The sequence below is a fragment of the Eulemur rufifrons genome, chromosome 30 (assembly GCF_041146395.1).
Source record: "Eulemur rufifrons isolate Redbay chromosome 30, OSU_ERuf_1, whole genome shotgun sequence".
NCBI lineage: Eukaryota > Metazoa > Chordata > Mammalia > Primates > Lemuridae > Eulemur > Eulemur rufifrons.
In genome coordinates this window covers 21,421,043-21,441,985 of record NC_091012.1, presented here as the reverse complement: position 1 = coordinate 21,441,985, position 20,943 = coordinate 21,421,043, and the positions used below count along the sequence as shown (strand labels likewise).

The window sequence follows — 20,943 nt, the reverse complement described above, 5'->3', positions numbered from 1 at the left end:
GCCACGGTAGGCATCAGGCACCTGTTCCCTGAGCTGTCCTCAGTTGCATGCCAAGAAAACTCCCCCGATTCTGGCTCAGTGCATTCTGGGAGACGGGGGCCACCTTCCTCCTTCCCCACTCAAGCTTCCACGGGTGACTGATCCCTTTGGTCTGGCTCTTGCTTGAAACCACAGCCCATAAGGTGCCAGGTCACATGTAACACAAGCTTTCCTTCTGCTTGCTAAGGCCTGAGGCTGCCAGTCCCCTGGTGGCACGGGACAGGACCAGTGCTGGAGAGCTATTAGCAGCAACCCACATGGCACCCCAGGCCTTTGGGCCCCTGTCCTTGGGACCATATCAGGGTCTCTGCATTTGTTCCACTGTGCTCGAAGAGAGCCGGCAGATGCAAGAGCAGTGCGGGGGGCGGGGTGGGGGGTGCTGCCTACCTGCGGGCAGCACTCAGGAGAGGTTGGCATCATTGCTTCTGAGGGGATAAACTGTCCACTGGCCCATGCCTGGTAGGGTGTGTGGTGGGTGAGGTGGCATCTTTACAGCCTGGTGGTTAAGAGAACATCTCAGAGGTCAGACTGGGTTCACACCCCAGCGCGGCCATCATCCATCCAGCTGTGCAAATGTGAACACGTCACACAACCTCTGGGGCCTTGGTTTTCTCACCCGCACGGAAGGATGGCTGAAGCCGAAGCACCTGCTGCATAGCTGCAGACAGCTGGGTGCCTGGCACGGCAGTGGCACTCTGTCAGGGAGGGCAGCTGAGCCAGGACCACAGTGCCCGCCTCCAGGGCTATGGTGGCAAGGGGCGAGGTGGGAGCTGGGTGGGGAGAGAGAAGCTGGCCAGGATGTAGGCCCCCACCTGAAGAAAACAGTTTGAAAATCACCACCACTCTGCGCTGATGATGCGTACGGTGGCTACCCACAGTTCAGTTACTGGCTAAAGAACACAATTGTTAGGGCGATGCCTGCTTCAGATGTCTGATTTGCTTGCTTCTTGGTTTTCGCTTTTTTTTTTTTTTTTAAATTTAAAGCTGGGGTCTTGCTATGTCACCCAGGCTGGAGTGTAGCAACTAGTCACAGATAGGATCACAGCTCACTGCAGCCTCCAACTCCTAGGCTCAAGTGGCCCTCCCACCTCAGCCTCCTGAGTAGGTGGAACTGCAGGCGTGCCACCACGCCTGGCCCTGTTGTTACTTTTTATCTTTAACTTTTTCCTTTTTTTTTGAGACAGAGTCTCACTCTGTTGCTCGGGCTAGAGTGCTGTGGCATCAGCCTAGCTCACAGCAACCTCAAACTCCTGGGCTCAAGCGATCCTCCTGCCTCAGCCTCCCAAGTAGCTGGGACTACAGGCATGCGCCACCATGCCCGGCTAATTTTTCTATATATTTTTAGCTGTCCATATAATTTCTTTCTATTTTTAGTAGAGACGGGGGTCTCGCTCTTGCTCAGGCTGGTCTCGAACTCCTGACCTTGAGTGATCCTCCCGCCTCGGCCTCCCAGAGTGCTAGGATTACAGGCGTGAGCCACCGCGCCCAGCCTATCTTTAACTTTTTTTTATCTTGAATTAATTTCAAACTCACACAAAAGTTGTGAGACTCCGCGGAGAACTTGCAAAGCCCTATCACATTTTGCCACATTTCTCATTAGATTTCTCACTCGTGGCCGTGGAGGCTCAAGAGGTGGGCGGAGCTGGTGTCAGTTCATTTTCCCAAAGGGAAACTGAGGCATAGAGAGGGACTTGCTTGAGTGCCATTTGAGGATTAGGAACTGAGCTGGGTTAACTTCTCTCAGGGACACACGCAGAAGCGTTCGGTGGGCGTATTCTGGTCACTTTGCGCGCTGGGTGCTGGGGCGGGGGCCCAGGGATGACGGAGAATTGCGAGGGCGCGGGCAGGGCCATGGGAGGGGCGGGTCTGGGTGTCATTCTCAGTGTCTAATGTGCAGACTCAGACTCGGAGGTGAGGAGGCAGGAAGGAATCTGCAGCTTAAGCATATGTCCCAGGGGATTTGGCTGCCAGAGGGACCCGGAGGCCACTTTTAGAAACACTGTCTAGGCTTTTCCTGTGGGAAGCTTGCTCACTTCCCATTTCAAGAGGGAGCTGGGAACTGGGGAAGTGCCTTCCCTGGGCAGGGAGGTGGGCCCAGGTCACCTAAGGGAGCGGTTCCTCAGCCCCCCATTAATACCTGGTGAGTCCCACCCTTCAGAGCTGCCCTTGGGGCTGTTGCTGGGGGCACTGAGGTGGCTGAGCTCTGGAGCCACACCCTGGACGAGAGAGGAGACCTAGTGGTGGGCAGGCCCCAAGCTGCTGGTGGCTGCTGGTGGTGGTCCCCAGCCTTGGCCCCATCTGTGGTCACAGCTCGGGCACTCTGGTCCGGCCCCCTTGGTCTGGTCTCTGTGATCTTTGGCTCAACATGCCACTTTCTGATGACTAGGTCAGTTTCCCAGAGAGCTTGATGTGGCAAAGCGTTGCTATGGAGAGGACAGACACAAGGGTGCCAGTCACAAGAACGGGCATCCCAGGTGAAAATGCTCACATCAGGCACTGCCTGGTTTAGACTGGAAAAAAAAAAAAAAAAAACCCAAAGACCAGGACTTGCTTCACCGCTTCTGCTCATTCTTTCATTCCTTCTGTGGGAGCCGAGGGCGCCTCCTTGGGAAAGCATCGCCCCGCGGGCCACCTCGCCTTCCTGCAGGCTCCTGGCTGTCTCCCCAGCACCCAGCCTGGCTGCCACACTCCCCACATGCTTGTTGCACAAATGGAAATGTGACCTTAGGCAAATGCTTTCTCCTCTCTGGGCATCCATATTCTAATCTAGAAATGGAGGCGGTGTTACAGGTGGGGGTGGAGCTGAGGGGGGGGCCTGGGGCAAGGGGAAGATGAGGAAAGGGTTCTTCGGGGACTCGCAGAGCCCGGGGGCAGGTGGGAGGGGTGGCTGGGTGCTTGCTTTTCTGATCACCTGTAACTAGGACAAAAGGAATTAGCTCTGCCCAAAGTTAGTCAGGGCCAAATGGGGTGACTTCCTGTCACTGGCCCTGCTCTGGCAAAGACAGAATGGGTGGCAGCAGTGAGCATGGGAGGTATTCCTGGGCTGGGGGGCAGAGGGAGAGAGTTGCAGTGGAGGTGGGGGGTGGGCTCTGTGACCCCTGAGCCCCTTTTGACCCCATTGGCTGCCTTGTCTTGCAGGTGAGGACAGCAATTCTGCACACCTGGGATTGGTTTCCAGGCTGCAGAGATAGCTGGAGGGAGCGGGGCAGAGGCAGCCAGGGCCCTGCAGAGAGGCCCCCAGGGTCCCTCTGGGCCCCTTCTCGTGGTGCAGCCGGGGAGGTGAGGCACTGCTAACAATGGGAATAGCTCACCTAGGGGGCTGTGGCCAGGAATCTTGTTTGGGGTGAGGGGGTCCATGGGCCCTGCTGTCCCTAGCTTGTTGGCCCAGCCAGCCCCCTGTTCTCCACAGAGACATTTTAGAGGGCCCTGCCCGCAGCCCTCTCTGGCCATTTGAGGCCAAGCCACCTCTGAGCAGTCACTTGTCTCCAGCTTCTGAGAACTAGAAAATGGGTGCCGGCCGGACAGCCAGGAGGGATCCCAGGGCCCCCAGAAATGGTGGATGGCTAGGGCTGCCTTTCCCCCTCGGGGCTCTAGCTGTCCACTGCCTTGGGAGGGAGCTGGCCCGCCGCAGCCGTCTGCCTCCCAGGGCCCCTGCAACTCTGACGCCGACAAGTCTGGATGCTGGGGTGTTGGGGGTGGGATGGGGAGAGGTGAAATTCCAGACTTTCATGCAGAAGTCATTTACCTGTAAAGCACATTTACAAATACCACCCCCCATGCGTTCTTTTTCCATATTACATTTTTTTTCCCTCTGCAAGTCAAGTCTCTTCCAGCTCTTTTTTTCACTTGGTGCGCCTCCTTCCTGCCACCCCGTTGGCCTCCAGGCATGAACCCCTGGGATGGGAGCATCATAGGCAGAGGGGCCAGCCTGGGGCTCCTGGGAGCTGCGTGCTGAGCAGCAGACGAGGGGGCTCGGACGAGATCCAGCTGCTCTGGTGGGCTCAGCCCTGCTCACAGTCGCTAAGTCACCGCTGAAGGGCCCCTTCCCCTGGCACTGCTGCGGCAAAGACCCTCTGGATCTCGGCAATCCTTGGCCGCTGCAGCAATGGCGGCATCTGCTCTGTCCCCTTCCCAGGGGACAGCAACCTGTCTGCTGACTGCTATCCTGCCAGCGGCTGAGACTCCAGTGCAGGAGGGTGGGAATCAGATTCTGGTTCATGAGACCTGGCCGCAGGAGGCTGCTTCATAAAACGGAACGTTTCATTGTCCCAGCCCTTTTGGCCCAGAGAATCGGGCCGCTGCTCCAGTGCTGGCTTAGGTCAGCCTGGGTCCAAAGTGAGGCAGTCGGCCAAGATGTACATGCCTTGAGAAAGGACTGGCTGAGGGCACCCGAGTTGGGATGGAGGCCATGCTCCCTAACTTCTGTCATTCCTCAGCCCCCTCACATGCCTTGTCGTGACCATGACCGGCACTTGGAGCTCACCAGCTCGTCCTTGCACTTCCTGTGGCAGCCTCCGGGAGAGCCTGTGACACAGCCAGGGCTCTCCCTGCTATGCTGGGCCTTTGGCCCCACCCTCCACCCCCTGGAGGAGGCACTGCACGGGGTCCTGAGGCCTCAGTGATGAGCAGAGGAGCTGCGCTGGGGCCTACACCTTACCCAGCTGAGCAGGTGCAGGGATCAGGGAGCATTTTGAGAACGAGGTTTCCTTAAGGCCATCATCCCCCGTCCCGTGAGCGCGGAGAGTCATCTTCAACCTGGAGCCTCAGGATTGTAAAGCCCAACTCTGGCTCTTGTAGAAGGACCAGAGGGTACAGCTGCAACAGCTGGGATCTCCCTTGCAGATTTTGTTTTACCGTGGTTTAGTAATTGGCACCCTTATCCAACGTCCCTCACAGACCAGATGGGAGCACTTATGTTCCTGCTGAAGTGATGGGGAGGCCTGAGTGCTGGTCCCTAGCCACACTCTGGGCCTCTGCCTCCCTCAGAGCTCCCTGTCCCAGAGCTATATGAAAATGCTTGCAGACACAGCTTTCCTAAAATGGGACCTGAGGTTGCCCAGCCATCAGCTCCTCAACCGGGTAGCCCAAGTCTCGATGGCTTCATCCAGATGTCACTTGCCACATCTGTATTTAGTCACTGTTGCCCCCCTGCCAACTCCTGACCCACCCCTAAGGGTCCACCCAGAGCTGAGCTGTGGGCTCTGGTTCTAAGAGACAGAAGGTTGCTGTGAAGCGGAGCCGGGTCTCCTCTCAGCTCCTGGGTGTACAGCGCCCTGACCCCTGTGCCCTCTGGCTGCATCTCATTCACCTTTTGCTCCTCTTCCCACCGGTTTACTTAGGAGACCCCTGCCTGGCATCCAGTCCCCACTTCTGCACAATCCGTGAGCCATCCTATTCCCCTGCCATCCAGGGTGAGAGAAGGCAGTGGTTCAGCCTGCTGTCTCCCCTCACACAAGCCCTCGCCACAGAGCCCATGTCGGGGACCTGGGGGCTAGCTGGGCCTGTGGGACTGAGGGCCAGGCTGCCCATGTCAGCAGGTGCAGCTTCCTTGTCCCCTCTCTTGGTGTTCACTTCAGTTCCCTGAAGCCAGCCTGTCCCAGCTCTGCCGGGGGAGCCAAGGAAGGAAGGCTCTTCGACGGTGGGGTGGGCTGGCGTCGGGACAGCAGCAGAACCACAGTGAGGGCCCAGGATGGAGTGACACTCGGGAGCCAGAGAGGGCCACCAGGGCAGATGCCCCTCTGTGCCCAGGCCCCCCAGGGTCCTGCCCAACCTCAAGCAGGAGGTGGCCTAGGTTTGGTCTCCCTCTCCCTGGACACACCCTCCGTCTCTGCTGTGTTTCCCTCTTCCTTCCATTTTTAGTGCAGTGTGACCAAGAGCGGGACTAGGCTGTGTCCCTGAGCCAGGAGGCAGTGGGACTTGAGGTCTCCTCTGAGAGGTGCCTCCCATGGAGAGTCAAGCAGGGGGCAATTCTACAAAACTTTCTCTGAGTTAGTCTTCTCGCCTTGGAGGCAGAGCATGTCCTTGTGGGAAGACAGGGCACCCCCTTCTCCCCTGCTCCTATCTCCACCCGTGTCCTCCTGCGCCAGCATTTGCGTCATCGTCTGCTGGCTCCCCTGGCCCCCCCCCCCGCACGGGGGAATCTGCGTGCATCAGCTCCTGCGTCATCAGCTCTGATTCCACACGCTGACAGCCTCTGACGGCACCAGGCTTGCTGGGGTCAGGGAAAACGGGCTCCTTGCAGCCACCTCATTGGCTCCTTGCTTCTATCTATCCAATCAGGGCCCCTTCCCTTGGAGGTTGCCAGGCAGCCTTGAGAGGCCGCAGTAGCAGGGAGGAAGGTGAAGGGGGAGCTTGGCCATTGGCATTTTGAGGCCATCTGAATTTAGGGAGGGCCTGTCCCCATCTCCCCCACCCAGCCCTGCCAGGGATGCTTCCCCTGACTGCCCTCTTTGCCACCTCTCGGTTCACCTGCCCCAAGACATCTGCAGGCTAGTGGCACAGGGAGAAAGGAGGGGATGAAGGCCAGAAAGTTGGTGTCTGAGTGGCCTGGCCTGCTCAGGAGCTGTCGGACTTTGTTCTGGGCTGCCCTGGGGACAGGCGTATGAGTGCAGAGCTTGGCTCAGAGTTGGCACAGGGAAGGGTACTGCATAGCAGGGCCACATCTATTGGGGCTCCAGGGGTGTGCCATGAGGGACAGCTCACGTGGAAGGTGTCAGATAAGCTGAGCATTCCTTTGGTGGCTCCGGCCAGGCACTAAGCAGGTGAAATGGCAATTCCCAACGAACTGGAAGTCTTTTCCCAATCAAGGTAGAAATGGGGGCCATGGTGTGCAAAGGTCCACACAGTGGCTGTCCTGACTAGAAATGGGCTCACATGGGCCCTCTGAAGGGAATTCCAGGGAGGGGTACGTGCTCTAGCCTGGGGGTGTCCTGCCAGGAGGAGGCGCAGGAAGCAGGGCCGCAGAGGATGGGAAGGCGAGCAGAGGTGTAAGCAGAGGCCACAGCCCGTAGGAGAGTGTTTGCCCTCAGGCTGTCTGGCCTTTGTGGATGTCAGTGCTAGCGGGTCAGCGTGGCCTAGTAGACATTGAAAGAAGCCCAAGTTCCCAGAGGAAGAGGACCGCTGGACGGCCTGGGCAGGTAGGAGGGCCCCAGCTTCACTTTTGAAGTCGGCTGGAGATGGAACATTTGTTCTCCACCTTCTCTGCACCTTCTGGGGCGAGTGGGAAGCTGGAAGGACCCAAGTCACAATAGTTTCTTTCTGTCTGTTTCTTCTGTAACTTTTTCTAAATTTTGGACCTCAGGCACAAGCCCTGAGGAATGAGATAGCTTGGCGTATTGTCAAATCGCACGTGTAGGGCTGCGAAAGGGGTGGTGGGCGCGCTCTCCTCTGCCAGGACCCCGGGGTCGCGGCTGGCAGGCCTTAGCGGCTGGACCAGGCTTAGTGGCACAAGCAGGCACAGTGTGGCTGGCCTGAGTCTGAAGAGTCCCCTCCCTCCCCAGGGGTGAGAGTTGGCTGCTGAGGCCAAGTGCCTGCTTTGGAGGAAGCAGTAGAGGTGGCTGGCGATGAGTGTACCTGGGCCACCTGGGCCCCATCCCTTTGCCCCAAGGAGCATTCCATGCCATGGTGCTTGGGCTTACCCGGGCCACTCTACGGGCCAGGGCTTTGATCCCTGGGAGTGTGGCCTGGGGCGAGTCGCTGACCCTCCCGGGCTCCCTTGGCTCGGGGTGAGGCGGGGAGGACGATATACTTCCCACTGCGGGTTGCATCTGTGCTGACAGGCGTCACACCCTGATTCCTGGACTGTATGTGTACAGCGCCCTCCTGGCGAGGGGACGCGCTTCACGAAGGGGCACTGGCATTGTTATCCCTGCCCAGGGCCGCATCGAAGGGCAAAGCCAAGGTGACCACCCGGCGGGGGGGGGGGGGATCTTCTTTCAGCAGCTGGGAACTGGGTGCAGCCCTGGGGAGGGCGGGAGGCTTCGCGCAAGGCTGCATGAATCTGTGCCGCTAATGACTGCCCTCAAAGGGCAGAGAGCCCCCCACTACCCCACCCCGCACCAGCTGTGGTGCCCTGGCTATTTGTCTGCTGTGCCCACCTCTGGGGCTACCCACTGCCCAGGGAGCCCGGGCCTGTGCCCCCACCTTTATAGGAGAGAGAGCAGAAATGGGCATCCCAAGGCGGTATTGGAGCACACCTGTCCACATCTGCATGACAGTCCGTCCATGCTGCGCTCTTCAGGCCTCCTGGACATAAGCCTCATGAGCAGGGAGTTGTCCTTGTCCCCTTGAGTACTTCGTTTGTTCTCTCTGAAGATCCATTTCACTGTGGCCGGGGTGGAGGGTGGCAGGGTGGGGTTCCACCCACCCCCAGTAGGGAGAGGGGCATCAGCGGACCTCACATGCCCATCTGTCCCTCACAGAGGCCGAGCACCTGCCCCCAGCTGCTGGGATTTCCACCCCCAGGGAGAGAATTCTCTGCGTCTGTTCACTCTGCTCACCTCGCCGTCCCTCCTGGGCACTGCCTGCTTGGCTTCAACCCTTGAGACCAATCTTTGGCTGCCCAAGCAGCCCCAGTTCCTATCTCATTTGGCTAAAACACTGTTTGTTTCATCTTTATCACACAGACAGTACACGTTCCTGACGGGAACATTAGAACTATATGGAGGAGCAAAATACTTTGGTGTATATCTTTTCAGATGTTTCTTTCCTTGTGCATTTTTCTGTAAATCTATTTTTACTTAAATGACACCATCCTACACATCCTGTTTTAAAAGGTACTTTTCATTTAATGATGTATGGAAACCATATGCAGTAGATGAAGGCATGTTAAATACTATATGTCAGCATCATTTGTAATAGCTGCGTGGTGTTTGCTTGAATGGATGGACCATCATAAGTTAAAATATGACTGTTGGGCATCTAGATTATTGCCAGATTTTCACCATCATACTCGACACGGGAATGACCCCCTTCTTGTATACGTCTTTGTTCTGCTCCTGTAGTTTCCTCCTTAGGCTAGTTTGCCACGAGGGGGACTGCTGGATCCACGGGCTTACCCTTGAGCCTTTTCATACATACAGAGAGTAGTCCTCCAAATAGATGCCCGATTTACCTTCCCACCGACAGCGTGTGGCAGCTGCCTGGGAAACTCCCTCCTGAGGGGTCCACCTCCCATGCTCCAAGGCTGTGCACATCTGCAGCAAGGTTCTTCCCAGCTGTCATCGAGTGGAGGGCCACTCCGTCCTGCTCTGCATGAGAGGCTAGACGACGGGAAGGGAGGAGACCTGGGTCCGAGGAGGGGTAATCAGTATAGGCAGTCACTCCCTGGGGACTGTATGCAGGGGTGTGAGAGGGTGCCTGAGCCCATCCTTGCTGAGGCTGGGGGAGGGGCAGGGCTTGTCTGGGAAGACTTGGGTCAACAGTACCAAGGCGCACAGGCCTGAGCCTGGCTGTGGTTAGTAGCGAGGCTGGCCTGGATGGCTCAGCTCTGCAGGAGGAGTTGGGAAGGCATTCTGGGTGCAGGGACTGGCATACACAAAAGCACAGGTATTCCCTTGGCAGGGCCACCTTCCAGGGACTCTGAGGCACATGGTCTGCTTGGAGCATCGTGTCAATGTTGGGGAAAAAGAGGCAGGGTCAGGTGATTGGTGAGTCTGCCCACAGTCTTAGGGACAGTGGGGAAGCATCAGGCTGACGTGGGCAGGGAGATTAGGGCTGACGAGTGTTGCTGGGAGGAGGCATGGATGAAGGCAGCAGCCGGGGGCCAGGGCAAGGTCAGAAGTGATCGTGGCCGGAGCCAAGGCTGGTAGGGAGCAGGTAGCAGATAGGAGGGAGAAGCCAGCTCCCCAGCTGGGACATAGATTCAAACCCCGTTTGTCAACCCCATCCCAGACTCATCACTTTAAAGAGCTGCCTTACTCTTCATCCTCTGGAAAGATCTGACTGGCAGGTTTATTGTCCTATCAAGAAAAGCACTTGACTTCTGAGATGCAGCCATGCCTGCGGGAAGGGAGCCGACGGGGAAGCACCAGACCCACTGGTCTCTGGCGAGGCGGGTGACAAGCCCTGCGTCCTCTGACTGGGGTCTTAGCTGAGCTGTCAAGGGCACCTGAGGTGGCATGGGCCTCTGCTCCCCCTTGCTGTGGGCTTTTTCCTGAGAGTTGCCAGTGGCCCCTCTGCCTCTGTCGTTCACGTGCATGAGTCTGTCTTGATTTTGCAAGTGGCTTATTTGGCTCTGATTTGGCAGGAACCTTCTAGGCAACATGACCTAGGTTTGTCAAGGGGGAACCGATAAGCTTCTGAGCCTAGTAGTGGGCCTAGGATGGAGTCTGCTCCCAACACCATGGATGACCTTCACCTGCTTGCCAAGTTCATGTGTGGAAGCTGGTAGCCACAGCCCCTGAGGCCTTAGAAAGCAGTATGTCTTCGGCCGGGCGCGGTGGCTCACGCCTGTAATCCTAGCACTCTGGGAGGCCGAGGTGGGCGGATCGTTTGAGCTCAGGAGTTCGAGACCAGCCTGAGCAAGAGCGAGACCCCATCTCTACTAAAAATAGAAAGAAATTATATGGACAGCTAAAAATATATATAGAAAAAATTAGCCGGGCATGGTGGCGCATGCCTGTAGTCCCAGCTACTCGGGAGGCTGAGACAGGAGGATCGCTTGAGCTCAGGAGTTTGAGGTTGCTGTGAGCTAGGCTGACGCCACGGCACTCACTCTAGCCTGGGCAACAGAGTGAGACTCTGTTTCAAAAAAAAAAAAAAAAAGAAAGCAGTATGTCTTTGAGTTGCTCTGCACAAAGAAACTTACACCAGCAAGTCTGGCCTAGCAAGATGAGGAGGAGCCTAAAGAGCAAGTAGTAGGGGTCCTCCTCTTGCAGGTGGGGAGCTGAGGCCCAGAGGAGGTGACGTGCTCTCCCAAGGTCTCCCAGTCAATGGCACTAGGAGACCGAGGGACCAAGATCTCAGGCTTCACAGGCTTGCCCATGCGCCCGCCTGTGGGGCCACTGCACAGGCTGCTGGGCTGGGGACAGCTGGGCCTGTGTGGTCCTGGGATCACCCGTGGAATGAGCTCTGGCGTGGCAGCCCTGGTGCAGGGCTGGGCATGTGGGGCTCCCGTTGGCAGCGATGAGGTGCCGTTCCTGGCCCGCAGCAGCTCGGGCCGCCTGGGCTGCTCGTCGGTGCAGTTTCTGGAAGAGCTAGCTCTTGCTGACGTGGCCAATTTGGTTTGCTCTCGTCCCCCACCCCCGCCCATTTTAGTGTGCCCCTCACCTCCACAGAAACATGTCCCGGCCTCGCCAGCTGGCAGCAGTGCTGGGCTGGTCAGAGCCTTGCCGCTGAAGGGCTCAGGGTGGCAGGCCCTGGAGAGGGGGCTGCGTTGCCTTGGGGCTGTGTCAGCACAGCCAGGCCCTTGCTTCCTATCATGACCACACACCTGAACCCCAGCCCCTCCCTTGCCGCCATTCAGGGCAACGACCAGACCAGACCCACGACCTGGCAGCTTTGGATCACTCCCAGCTGGGAGACCACCACAGCACCCCTCCCACCCGCCACAGGAGGGCAGCACCTGGCTCTCGGGCAGCCAGCTGCAGGCCAGAGAGGAGGCAAGGGGGACAGCAGGGGGAGAAGACAGAGAGAGGAAGGGAAAGCCGAGCACCTTGCCTGGTCCCCAAGGGCCACTAGGAGTCAGCAATGGGGCCATGGGCTTCCGACTGGAGGTGGGGAAAGAACCTAATAGGGCTGCCCACACCCCCAGACCACTTTTGTACTTCCTGGGGACCACCAACTGCCCCTCTCCGAGCAAAGACAGGTGGAGAGTCACTGCTACTTGGCTCCTGCCCAAGTGTTTGATGATCTTTGTAATGCCAGGTGGTGCCAGGCACTCGTAGGAACATTGGCTCATTCCGTCCTCACAGCAGTCCTGAAAGGTAGATTTACTACCGTTTTACAAATGGGAAAACTGGGGCAGCCTGCAGAGCCTAGCTGACCTGCCTGAGGCCTATCAGATAACTCCCAGGGCGTGAGAACAATTGTCCAACCTAAAGCAGCTGGGCCCTCTGCCTGCCCTGAAGGTGTTCTGCTTCATGTGTACAGTGCCACCGCTTGGTGTCACTGCAGAGGCTCCCACACACTCCCGTCCAGAGCCTGGCCATTAGCACTCTCCAGGAGGGCTCCTGCTCTGCCCGTACAGCAATCGGTCTGTTGCCTGTCCTGCAGGTGAGCAGCCCGGGCAGACAGGCGGGTGTGCTGCCTGGCAGCGGCAGGTCCGGTGAGCCCCTGTCCCCTGGCCTCCGGCCACATCCAGGCCTCTACCAACTCTTGCCACCCCCAGCGCCCAAAGGAAAGTCTGGATGATCTTGCTCTGCCAGGAGCCAACAACACGGTGACCCTCAAGCCATTACAAATGCATGAAGTAAAAAACTTGTGCTTTTCTTTGTCCCAGGCAGCCCCAGCGAATCAACTGACAAGGGACCTGCAAAGCAAACACCATGAGCATCTCAGCTCTTGGAGGCAGCACCAAAGGTGAGGCCTGAGCTCCCTTTTGCCCTGGGCTCGGTGTGTGGCTGCCTCCTTCCCAGCCTGCCCCGGGAGGGCCACGAGCGCTGGCCTGCCAAAGGGAGAGCGGCACACTGGGGGTCCTGGGCTTGGGGCTCCCCTTCTGAGCTGTGTGGCCTTGCCCCGAACAGGGAAGCCTCTGCCACCAGGCGAGGAGGAGCGCAATAACGTCCTCAAGCAGATGAAAGTGCGAACCACGCTGAAGGGGGACAAGAGCTGGATCACCAAGCAGGATGAATCAGACGGCCGCACTATGTAAGTCCCGGAGGCCGGGAGGGATGGCAGCGACATGGGGGGCTACAGCCCGTGGGCACCCCACTATACCATTCAGAGCTCAGCCAGGCATGGGAAAGGCCACGGGGTGGGAGAGCCCCCAGGTGCCCGGCGGGGCGGGGGAGACAGCGAGGCAGGAATGGCACGGAGGCCGCAGGGGGTCCAGAGGCAGGGGGCCCAGGAGCCACTCTTTCAGGACCCGTCTTTCCCCAGAGAGCTGCCCTCAGGCCGGAGTCGTGCCACATCCTTTTCATCAGCTGGGGAGGTCCCCAAGGCCAGGTAAGAGGTGGTGCCCAGGTGGCTGGTGGTGGGCCCCAGGGACTCTCCTGTGGCATGGGGCCAGCTGTGCAGCACGGAGGGGTGAGCAGTCCACAGGGGACACGGACAGGGAGGGAGCCTGAGTCAAGAAGGGAGAGGTAGGGTCTGCAGCGAATCCTTTGGCATCCACAGGGAAAGGCAGTGTAGGAGTCACTGGTCCAGGCCACTGGCCTTGCTGTGTGGCCTTGGGGCCAGCTGGTCCCCCTGCGGGGCCTGCATGGTTCCAGCTATCAAGTGGGATCAAAACTGTCATTAAGAAGAAGACTCCTATTCTGAAACCTCCCCCTGCAGGGAATGAGAACATCTCTGAGGTGCTTTGGGCAGCTTCGAGAGTCACAGTGCCTTGCTTCTGCATATAGCCCTGATTGCTGAGCACACTGGGCAATCAGCGTGCCAGGGGACACGCACAGGTTTGCTCCAACTGTCTCCCGAGTTCACAGTGACATATTTTGTCAGCTGACCAGGAGGAGCTGGCCTCTCTCTATGTTGAGGATTTTCCCATAACAGTGCCGCAGGGCTCTGCAGCGTGGGCACATCCCGCCGGCATCTGGAGGAACTGCTCCTGAGAGACAAGGGGACCGTGACATTCAGCCTTGCTCCTTGCTCCAAACAGCTGGCAGGTGGCTGCTCGGGCGGTGGTAGAGGCAGTGGCACTGCTGACCTGCAGGGCTGCCTCTAGCGACAACGGTCTTGCCCTCCCGCGAGGGCTCAGCACCTGCTCCCTGCCAGCTCCTGTGCTGGGCACGGAGGATACGGTAGTGGTCAGGACACAGGCCCGCTCCTCACGGAACTGACACCCCAGGGTTCCTGCAACTTGGCCACCCCCAGGAGGCCATCCCTTGTTAAGGACAGGCGGTGGGATGGAGAGTGCTGGGGTTCTGCGTTGTCCTTAGACCCAAGCCCTGCTGCTGCAGTCCAAAGGCTCTGTCGGTATTGCTGGACAGAGTGGCCGTCTATCCCGTCCTTGACTCCTCAGCCGACGACGATGAGGAAGACTCCTTAAAGCGGCCCTTATGTCCTGGCCTCACTGTCAGCTCCCCGCCTGCTTCCCTGGGCTTCCTGAGTCCCCGGTCGCTGCCCAGCAGCAGGCCCCCAGCACCCAGAGCCTCATGTGTTCCAGCCACTGACCAAGCCCTGGCCAGGCCCTCTGGCCTCAGACTTCCACCAAGACTTGGGAAGTGGGCATCCCAAGAGCCAGAAGAGGGAAGGCCCAAAGGAGCAGGAAGGGAAGGGCAACGGGCCTTGGCTGGCAGGTGCCTGGCTCTTCCGCTCGGGCCTCACGCACCTTCCTGGAGGTGGCTGTGGCAGAGGAGGTCAGGGGCCTCTAGTGTGTGCTGGGTCAGCTGGGAGAGCAGAGTGTGGAGGGCTGGCAGCAGGGCAAGAAGAGCTTCCTCAGAGCAGTGCCAGGCCCGGCAGCAAATACCCAGCCATCGAGCACACCTTCCTGGGCACCTGCTGGGAAGAGCTGGTCACGGGCACTTTCCCTGGGGGAGCTGAGGGAGACAGGCAGAGCGGAGTGGGCACCTGGCTAGGGGAGTCGGGGTGGCTGGCTCTCCTCTCTGCTCCACCGGGACATCGCCAGCAAAGCCCCTCTGCTGCTGCTGGGGGCAGGATGAAGCAGGCCTCGCTTCACCCCACCCTCCTTCCCCTTTGGCAGGCCTCCGAGCACGAGGGCTTCCACTGGCTACATCATCCGGTGAGTGACCGCAGCACCCTGCCTGCCTCCCTGGGCCCACCCGGACCGGCCCCTGGGGAGCTCACCAGCACCTTCTGGGCTCTCTTCCAGGGGAGTGTTCACCAAGCCCATAGACAGCTCATCGCAGCCCCAGCAGCACTTCCCCAAGGCCAACGGAGCTCCGAAAAGGTGTGTCCACGCGGTGCTGGCCAGTCAGCTGGCAGGGAGGTGTGAGGGCCTGGTCTGTGCTCATGGCGGAGAGTGTGCTCTGCCTGCCAGGCCGTGGGGGCGTGGAGGTGGCAGCTCCCTTCCCGCGCAGACGAGGCCAGAGGAGATGGGGTGGGGTGGGCTGGCAGCCCTGGGTGGGTGCGTGGGCCTCTGGGAGGCCCTGGGCCACTGGCAGTGCCTTTGCCCTCGGGCCAGTCCCAGTTGGCCTGGTCACTGGGGCCGAGGAGTGCAGGAGATGGGAGGGGCTGGGCCCAGGGTCCCCCTGGCCTGGCCCCTGGCAGCCTTGGCCAGCTGACGGCATTGAGCTGTGTGCTGTAGTCCACCTCCTTCCCGGCGGGCTGAGGTGGCATAACGCACACGCACCTTGGCGACAGGCGGAACCCAGGCTCCATCAGAAAGGAAAGGCCGAGGGGACCGGAGACAGGAAGCAGAGACACGGGCAGGAGCCTGCTGGGCTGTTCCCCTGAGGCACAGGCAGGGTCCCCTGCTCAGCAGGGTGCAGTTCTGGATGTCTGTCAGGTCCACCTGTCACGTGTCTGCTGGGCTGGGTGGGCAAATCTGGCTGCAGGAGGGGCCCCCAGGTGGGCACATGGAAACTTCTTGCCTCTGTAGTGCTGCCGGCCTGGTGAGAACAGCTAGCTCCGGCCCTCCCCGCCCCTCATCCTCTGGCTACAAGATGACCACCGAGGACTACAAGAAGCTGTGAGTAGACAATGCCAGACCCAGCCGGTTTCCTCCTCTGGGGAATGAGCCAAACACTGGGTCCCTTAAGACAGCTGGCCCAGGAGACCTGGTCCCACTGGCTTGACACCCCCTGGCAGTTGTGCTGTGGCCTGGAGCCCACCAGAGGGCGACAAACCCCAGAAAACTGGATGGCACTTCGGATCTCGGGCAAAGCAGGAACTTGTAGGAGGGGCCCTATGGGTCTGGAGAGGGGTCTGGGGTCCTGGGTCTTGGCCCTGGGGCCACTGCGGGCTGGCCTCGGGCTCTCTGCCTGGGCTGGGCCGGCCCTGGCAGCCTGTCAATATGGGCATTTTGTGCCTAAGTTAGAGCTGCTTCTGGCATATAAATCTTTGCTGTTGCCCCAGGAGCTCCCGCTGGGGTTCCCCTGCATGCCCTGGGAGGGGGGCTCTGGACAGAAGTGTGAGTTGTGTCCAACATCTATTGTTTGTCCCTTGTCACCATCATCCAGTGATGTGGAGCACCTGGGAAATCTTTCTGGGGAAGCAGCGGGGCTTGAACAGGGTTTTGAGGGACAGCTAAGCTGGAAACAGGAGGGCTGGCTCCCAAGCAGGAAGGAGCAAAGGCCCCCGGGCAGCAGCACCATGGTCAGTCAGCCACGCTGCTGAGAGTGGCAGCCTGTGACAGGGAACTGCCTCTCCCCTCCCCCAGGGCGCCCTACAACGTGCGGCGCAGCTCCACGTCAGGAGATGCCGAAGAGGAGGAGGTGCCCTTCTCTTCCGATGAGCAGAAACGGAGGTAAAGGTGTCCTCTGGGCACCTCAGGTGGCAGGGCAGGGGACCGGGTCTTCGAAGACTGCCGAAATGAATTGGGCCGGTTGAGGTGACAGAATGCACAACATGTGGGCCATCAGCGGTGGCCTGTGGGGTATGGGAACAGGTGTCATTCTGTGAGTACCAGAACTACCCAGTCAGTGCTGGGCAGGCTCAGGGGGCCTCTTCAGAACCTTCCATGGGGTAGAACCTGGAGAAGCCACCTACACAGTGCCCTCTATGTGAGTGCTGTGTGCAGAGTCCCGGCAGGCCCTGCACACCCGAGGGGCAGGGTGGACCCCACGGTTCTGAAGGCCCCTCCGTCCACACAGGCAAGCAAAGCTTCTTGGACCTTAAGGGATGAAAGGTCCATCTGTCACCCCTGCTCACTGTATACCCTCTATCAAAGGGGACTGACCCCATTCCACCCAGCGCTAGTGAGCTGTGACAGGGAGGGATGGCTGAGTGCCTTTTGTGTGCCTTCCGCTTGAGGCCTGGGTAGCAGTGAGGCCCTGAGGAAATAAAGCCCCCATCCCTGGGCTCAGCCTGCCCCCAATTCCACGTGTGCCAAGCTGCCTGTGGCTCAGGCGGCACAGCCACGCCCCCTTTCGGGAGGCCCGGGAAGATTGGCCATCCCAAGGGAAGAGAGTTCACAGTGGCGAGGGTCGCCGGGTAAAGAACCAGGCCCTCTGGAGCTGCCTGGCATGGGATGCCCACTCTGCCACCCTGGGGGGTGCTCTTGGGCAAGCTCCCTGGCTTGCGTCCCCATCTATGAGTCGTGGAGGATACTAGGTCCTGCTTTCCTGGGCTGAGAAGGCCGATGAGCCAGTGTGGGCACACTGGCACTCAGAGCAGGGCTGGGCACGCCCTGCACACTCAGTAAATGTTTCTCCCTGGGGTGGCCCTGAGGGATCCAGACTCCATCCTGGGCTAGGCTGCCAGAGTGTGTCCCGCTTGGCACCCATCAGATGCCACCCACCCCCGTGCCACCCCAGGTCAGAGGCTGCGAGCAGTGTGCTCAGGAAGACAGCTCCCCGGGAGCACTCCTACGTCCTGTCGGCAGCCAAGAAGAGCACTGGGTGAGTTGCACAGCGGGGACAGCTGGTGAAAGGGTGGTGGCGAGATCACCCCCGAGGCCCTCCTAGCCAGACTTTCTCTGATTCTCAGATGCACATTCTAGAAACTGAGGGGTCTGGCTGCTGCCATCAGGGCGGGTGAGGTGCTGGCAATGGGAGAGAAGCTCAGGACCCTCTAGGGTAGAGCAGTCGTGATGTCGCCTGTCCACAGGCTTCACTCAACATGTCACTTTTCTGCTTCCTTTCCAGCAGTCCTACCCAGGAGACGCAGGCGCCATTTATTGCAAAGAGGTAAGTGTCATCAAGGGAAGCCTCGGGAGCCTATCGCAGGCCCCAGAGAAGGCCTCCCGCCAGCAGAGTGTGGCGTGGGCACTGGGAAGAGGGGATGTGGGGAAGGGGAGCACCTGGGGGGGCTGTGCTGGCACATTTGCCCATGGCCAATGGGGCTGGGCGCCTGGCCCGAGGTGGAGCTGCGGTGTTTCCAGGCTCCAGCTCCTCTGCAGCTCTGCAGCAGAAGCTACCGGGTGAGAAAGGAGTTGTTCCCTTGCCTGCCGGTGAGAGGTGGCTAGCTGAGGACCAAACAACAAGAAGGAGCCAGCATGCCAAGTGTTCCAGGCAGAGGGCCCAGCCGGAGCAAAGGCTGACTGGAACAGGGGGTGGTGGCCACACAAAGGAGGTGACAGAGAATGGGGTGTTCTTACTGGCTGGATTGGGTTCCTGGAGCTTCTATAACAAAGCCCCACAAACTGGGGTGCTTAAAACAGCAGGAATAGATTCTCTTAATTCTGGAGGCCAGAAGTCTGAGATCAAGGTGATGGCAGGGTGGCTTCCTTCTGGAGGCTCTCAGGGAGACACCGTCCCAGGCCTGTCTCCTAGCTTCTGGCGGTTGCTGGCGATCCTTGGCTTGTACCTGCAAGCCTCCAGCCTGTGCCTCTGTCTTCACGTGGCCTTCTTGTCTCTGTGTGTCTGTGTCCAGATTTCCCTCTCTTAGAAGGACACCGGGCATTGGTTTAGGACCCACTCTACCCCAGTAAGACCTCATCTTACCTCATTGCGTCTGCAAAGACCCTATTTCCAAATAAGGTCACAGTCACAGGTTCCAGAGGGACATGAATTTTGGGGGAGACATTATTCAACCCAGTATGCTGTCCTTATCCTGAGCTGGAGTGGCTGAGCCCCCAGCCTGGGTCACCTCATCGCCCTAGACCAGTTAGACACCCCTGAAAGCATGTCCTTCAAAGGCCAGCAAGCTCCAGGGCACCAAGATGACCACGAGTACCATTTCTCTTCCTGCCCAAAGGGTTGAGGTGGTGGATGAGGACGGGACTTCTGAGAGGAGCCGGGACCCACCAGCTCTGGCAAGACACACTCCTGGCTCGAGCAGGTAACCAACCACTCATCTCTGCCTGCCACTCAGTCACTGTGGAACCTCTGTCAGGCCACCTCCCTACTGGGCCTCAAGGTCAGTGTCCCCATGTGCCCAGTGACAGGATGGGGCACAGAAATCAGTAAGGGCTCGTCTGGCTGGATGTGCCAGGGCTGAAAGCAGCAGCACAGCCCGGCCTCCAGGGAGAGAGTGCCTGGCTCTTGTCTGTTTAGTACTTATCTGTGTTACCTTAACCCTTGCGCCACCAAGGTCGGTGGCGGCACAACACCCCAAGAAAAAGTAGCAACCTTGGGGTTTGAGAGGGTCGGCCACCACGGCGGTAGCCCGCCACTGTCAGGCTTGCTCCTGACACTCCTGTGAGTTGGTCAAGTTCCACCTGCTTGGGGAGGAGGCTCTGCCCAGCACCGCTCACAGCTGCCTTCTTTGCCAGCGCGGATGGAGGCAGAACCAAAGTGTCTCGGGCGATTTGGATCGAGCGTGCGCCGAATGTGCCTAGCCCCGCTGGCAGCCGGGCGCTCAGGTGGGTGCTGAGAGCCGGCTCTGGCCTGTGGGCTGGTCCGATGCTTTCCGGCCTGCCAGCCAGGGAGGGTCTGGCAGTGGGGTGACGGGGCAGGGGCAGGCTGGGCACTGGTGATCTCTCTCCAGGCGGGGCTGTGATTTGCCCTGATTTCTGAGCCCCGAGTGTCCAGGGCAGATAATGGTGCTCTCTTGTCTGCGGATGAAGAGCAATCAGTGCCTCCTTGTACTTTGTGCTGAATGGTGCTAAGTCCCGCAGGGAGTGCCACAGCCCTGTTGTTGCTGCTGTTTAAAGCACCTGCCTGGATTGAGACCTTTGCCTAAATCCAGGTCTGCTAAGAGATACACCTCTGTAGCACCCTTGGAAGAGCCCTGAGGCCAGAAGTGGGGAGTGTCTGTCCCTACAGGTCACTTCCCAGGCCCTAAGGGCTCTTCTGGCTCTTCTAATGCCATTGCAATCCCCCAACTCAAGCTCTACAACCATTTGTATACATGTGACCACCACCCTCGGGGCCACTTCTCCGGGCCCTATCTCCAAATACAGTCACATTCTTGGGTACTGGAAGTTAGGACTTCAACATAGGAATTTTGGGACACATAAGTCACCCCATAACAGCATATATTTCTCTTTTGAAAAAAGGCAACGAATAGTTTCAGATGCCTTTTAAAAACTAATGTAGGAGGAGAATTAGGTTGTGCTGTATTATGGATTTAAGGAGGCATTTTTACATTTATTTATAGAAAATCCTTTTGGATGTTTAATACCCATCATATGGCTGTCATAGCAAAGTGACTATCTTAGTTTGTTAGGGCTGCCATAGCAAAGTACCACAAATTGGGTGGTTCTAACACAAGAAATGTATTATTTCCCAGTTCTGGAGGCCAGAAGTCCAAGATGGAGGTGTTGGTAGGGCTGGTTCCTTCTGAGGGCCATGAGGAAAGGCTGCGTTCCAGGCCTCTGTCTTTGGCTTGAAGATGACTGTCTTCTCCCGTGTCTCTTCACACTGTCTTCCTTCTCTGCGTCTTTCTGTGTCCACACACCCTCTTTTTATGAGGACACCAGTCGTATTGGATTAGGGCCTGCCCTAATGACCTTACTTTAACTTGATCACCTCTATTAAGGTCCTGTCTCCAAATAAGGTCACACTCTGAGGTACTGGGGTTATGATTCCAACATATGAATTTTTTTTTTTTGAGACAGAGTCTCACTCTGTTGCCCGGGCTAGAGTGAGTGCCGTGGCGTCAGTCTAGCTCACAGCAACCTCAAACTCCTGGGCTCAAGCGATCCTCCTGCCTCAGCCTCCCGAGTAGCTGGGACTACAGGCATGCGCCACCATGCCCGGCTAATTTTTTGTATATATATATTTTAGTTGTCCATATAATTTC

At 58.5% G+C, this 20,943-nt stretch overlaps 1 protein-coding gene across 1 annotated transcript in view; it reads left to right on the top strand.

Moving 5' to 3' along the window:
- Positions 1 to 12,524: 12,524 nt before the first annotated feature.
- The window catches only part of ZNF185 (zinc finger protein 185 with LIM domain), a 62,087-nt gene continuing 53,668 nt past the window's right edge, over positions 12,525 to 20,943 (top strand). Inside the window, exons 1-11 of the mRNA XM_069463192.1 lie at positions 12,525 to 12,558; positions 12,723 to 12,846; positions 13,078 to 13,143; positions 14,840 to 14,878; positions 14,969 to 15,046; positions 15,698 to 15,787; positions 16,478 to 16,564; positions 17,574 to 17,657; positions 17,904 to 17,945; positions 18,955 to 19,038; positions 19,472 to 19,561. Coding sequence (XP_069319293.1) covers positions 12,525 to 12,558; positions 12,723 to 12,846; positions 13,078 to 13,143; positions 14,840 to 14,878; positions 14,969 to 15,046; positions 15,698 to 15,787; positions 16,478 to 16,564; positions 17,574 to 17,657; positions 17,904 to 17,945; positions 18,955 to 19,038; positions 19,472 to 19,561 — 818 coding nt within the window. The remainder of the gene's footprint in view (positions 12,559 to 12,722; positions 12,847 to 13,077; positions 13,144 to 14,839; positions 14,879 to 14,968; positions 15,047 to 15,697; positions 15,788 to 16,477; positions 16,565 to 17,573; positions 17,658 to 17,903; positions 17,946 to 18,954; positions 19,039 to 19,471; positions 19,562 to 20,943) is intronic.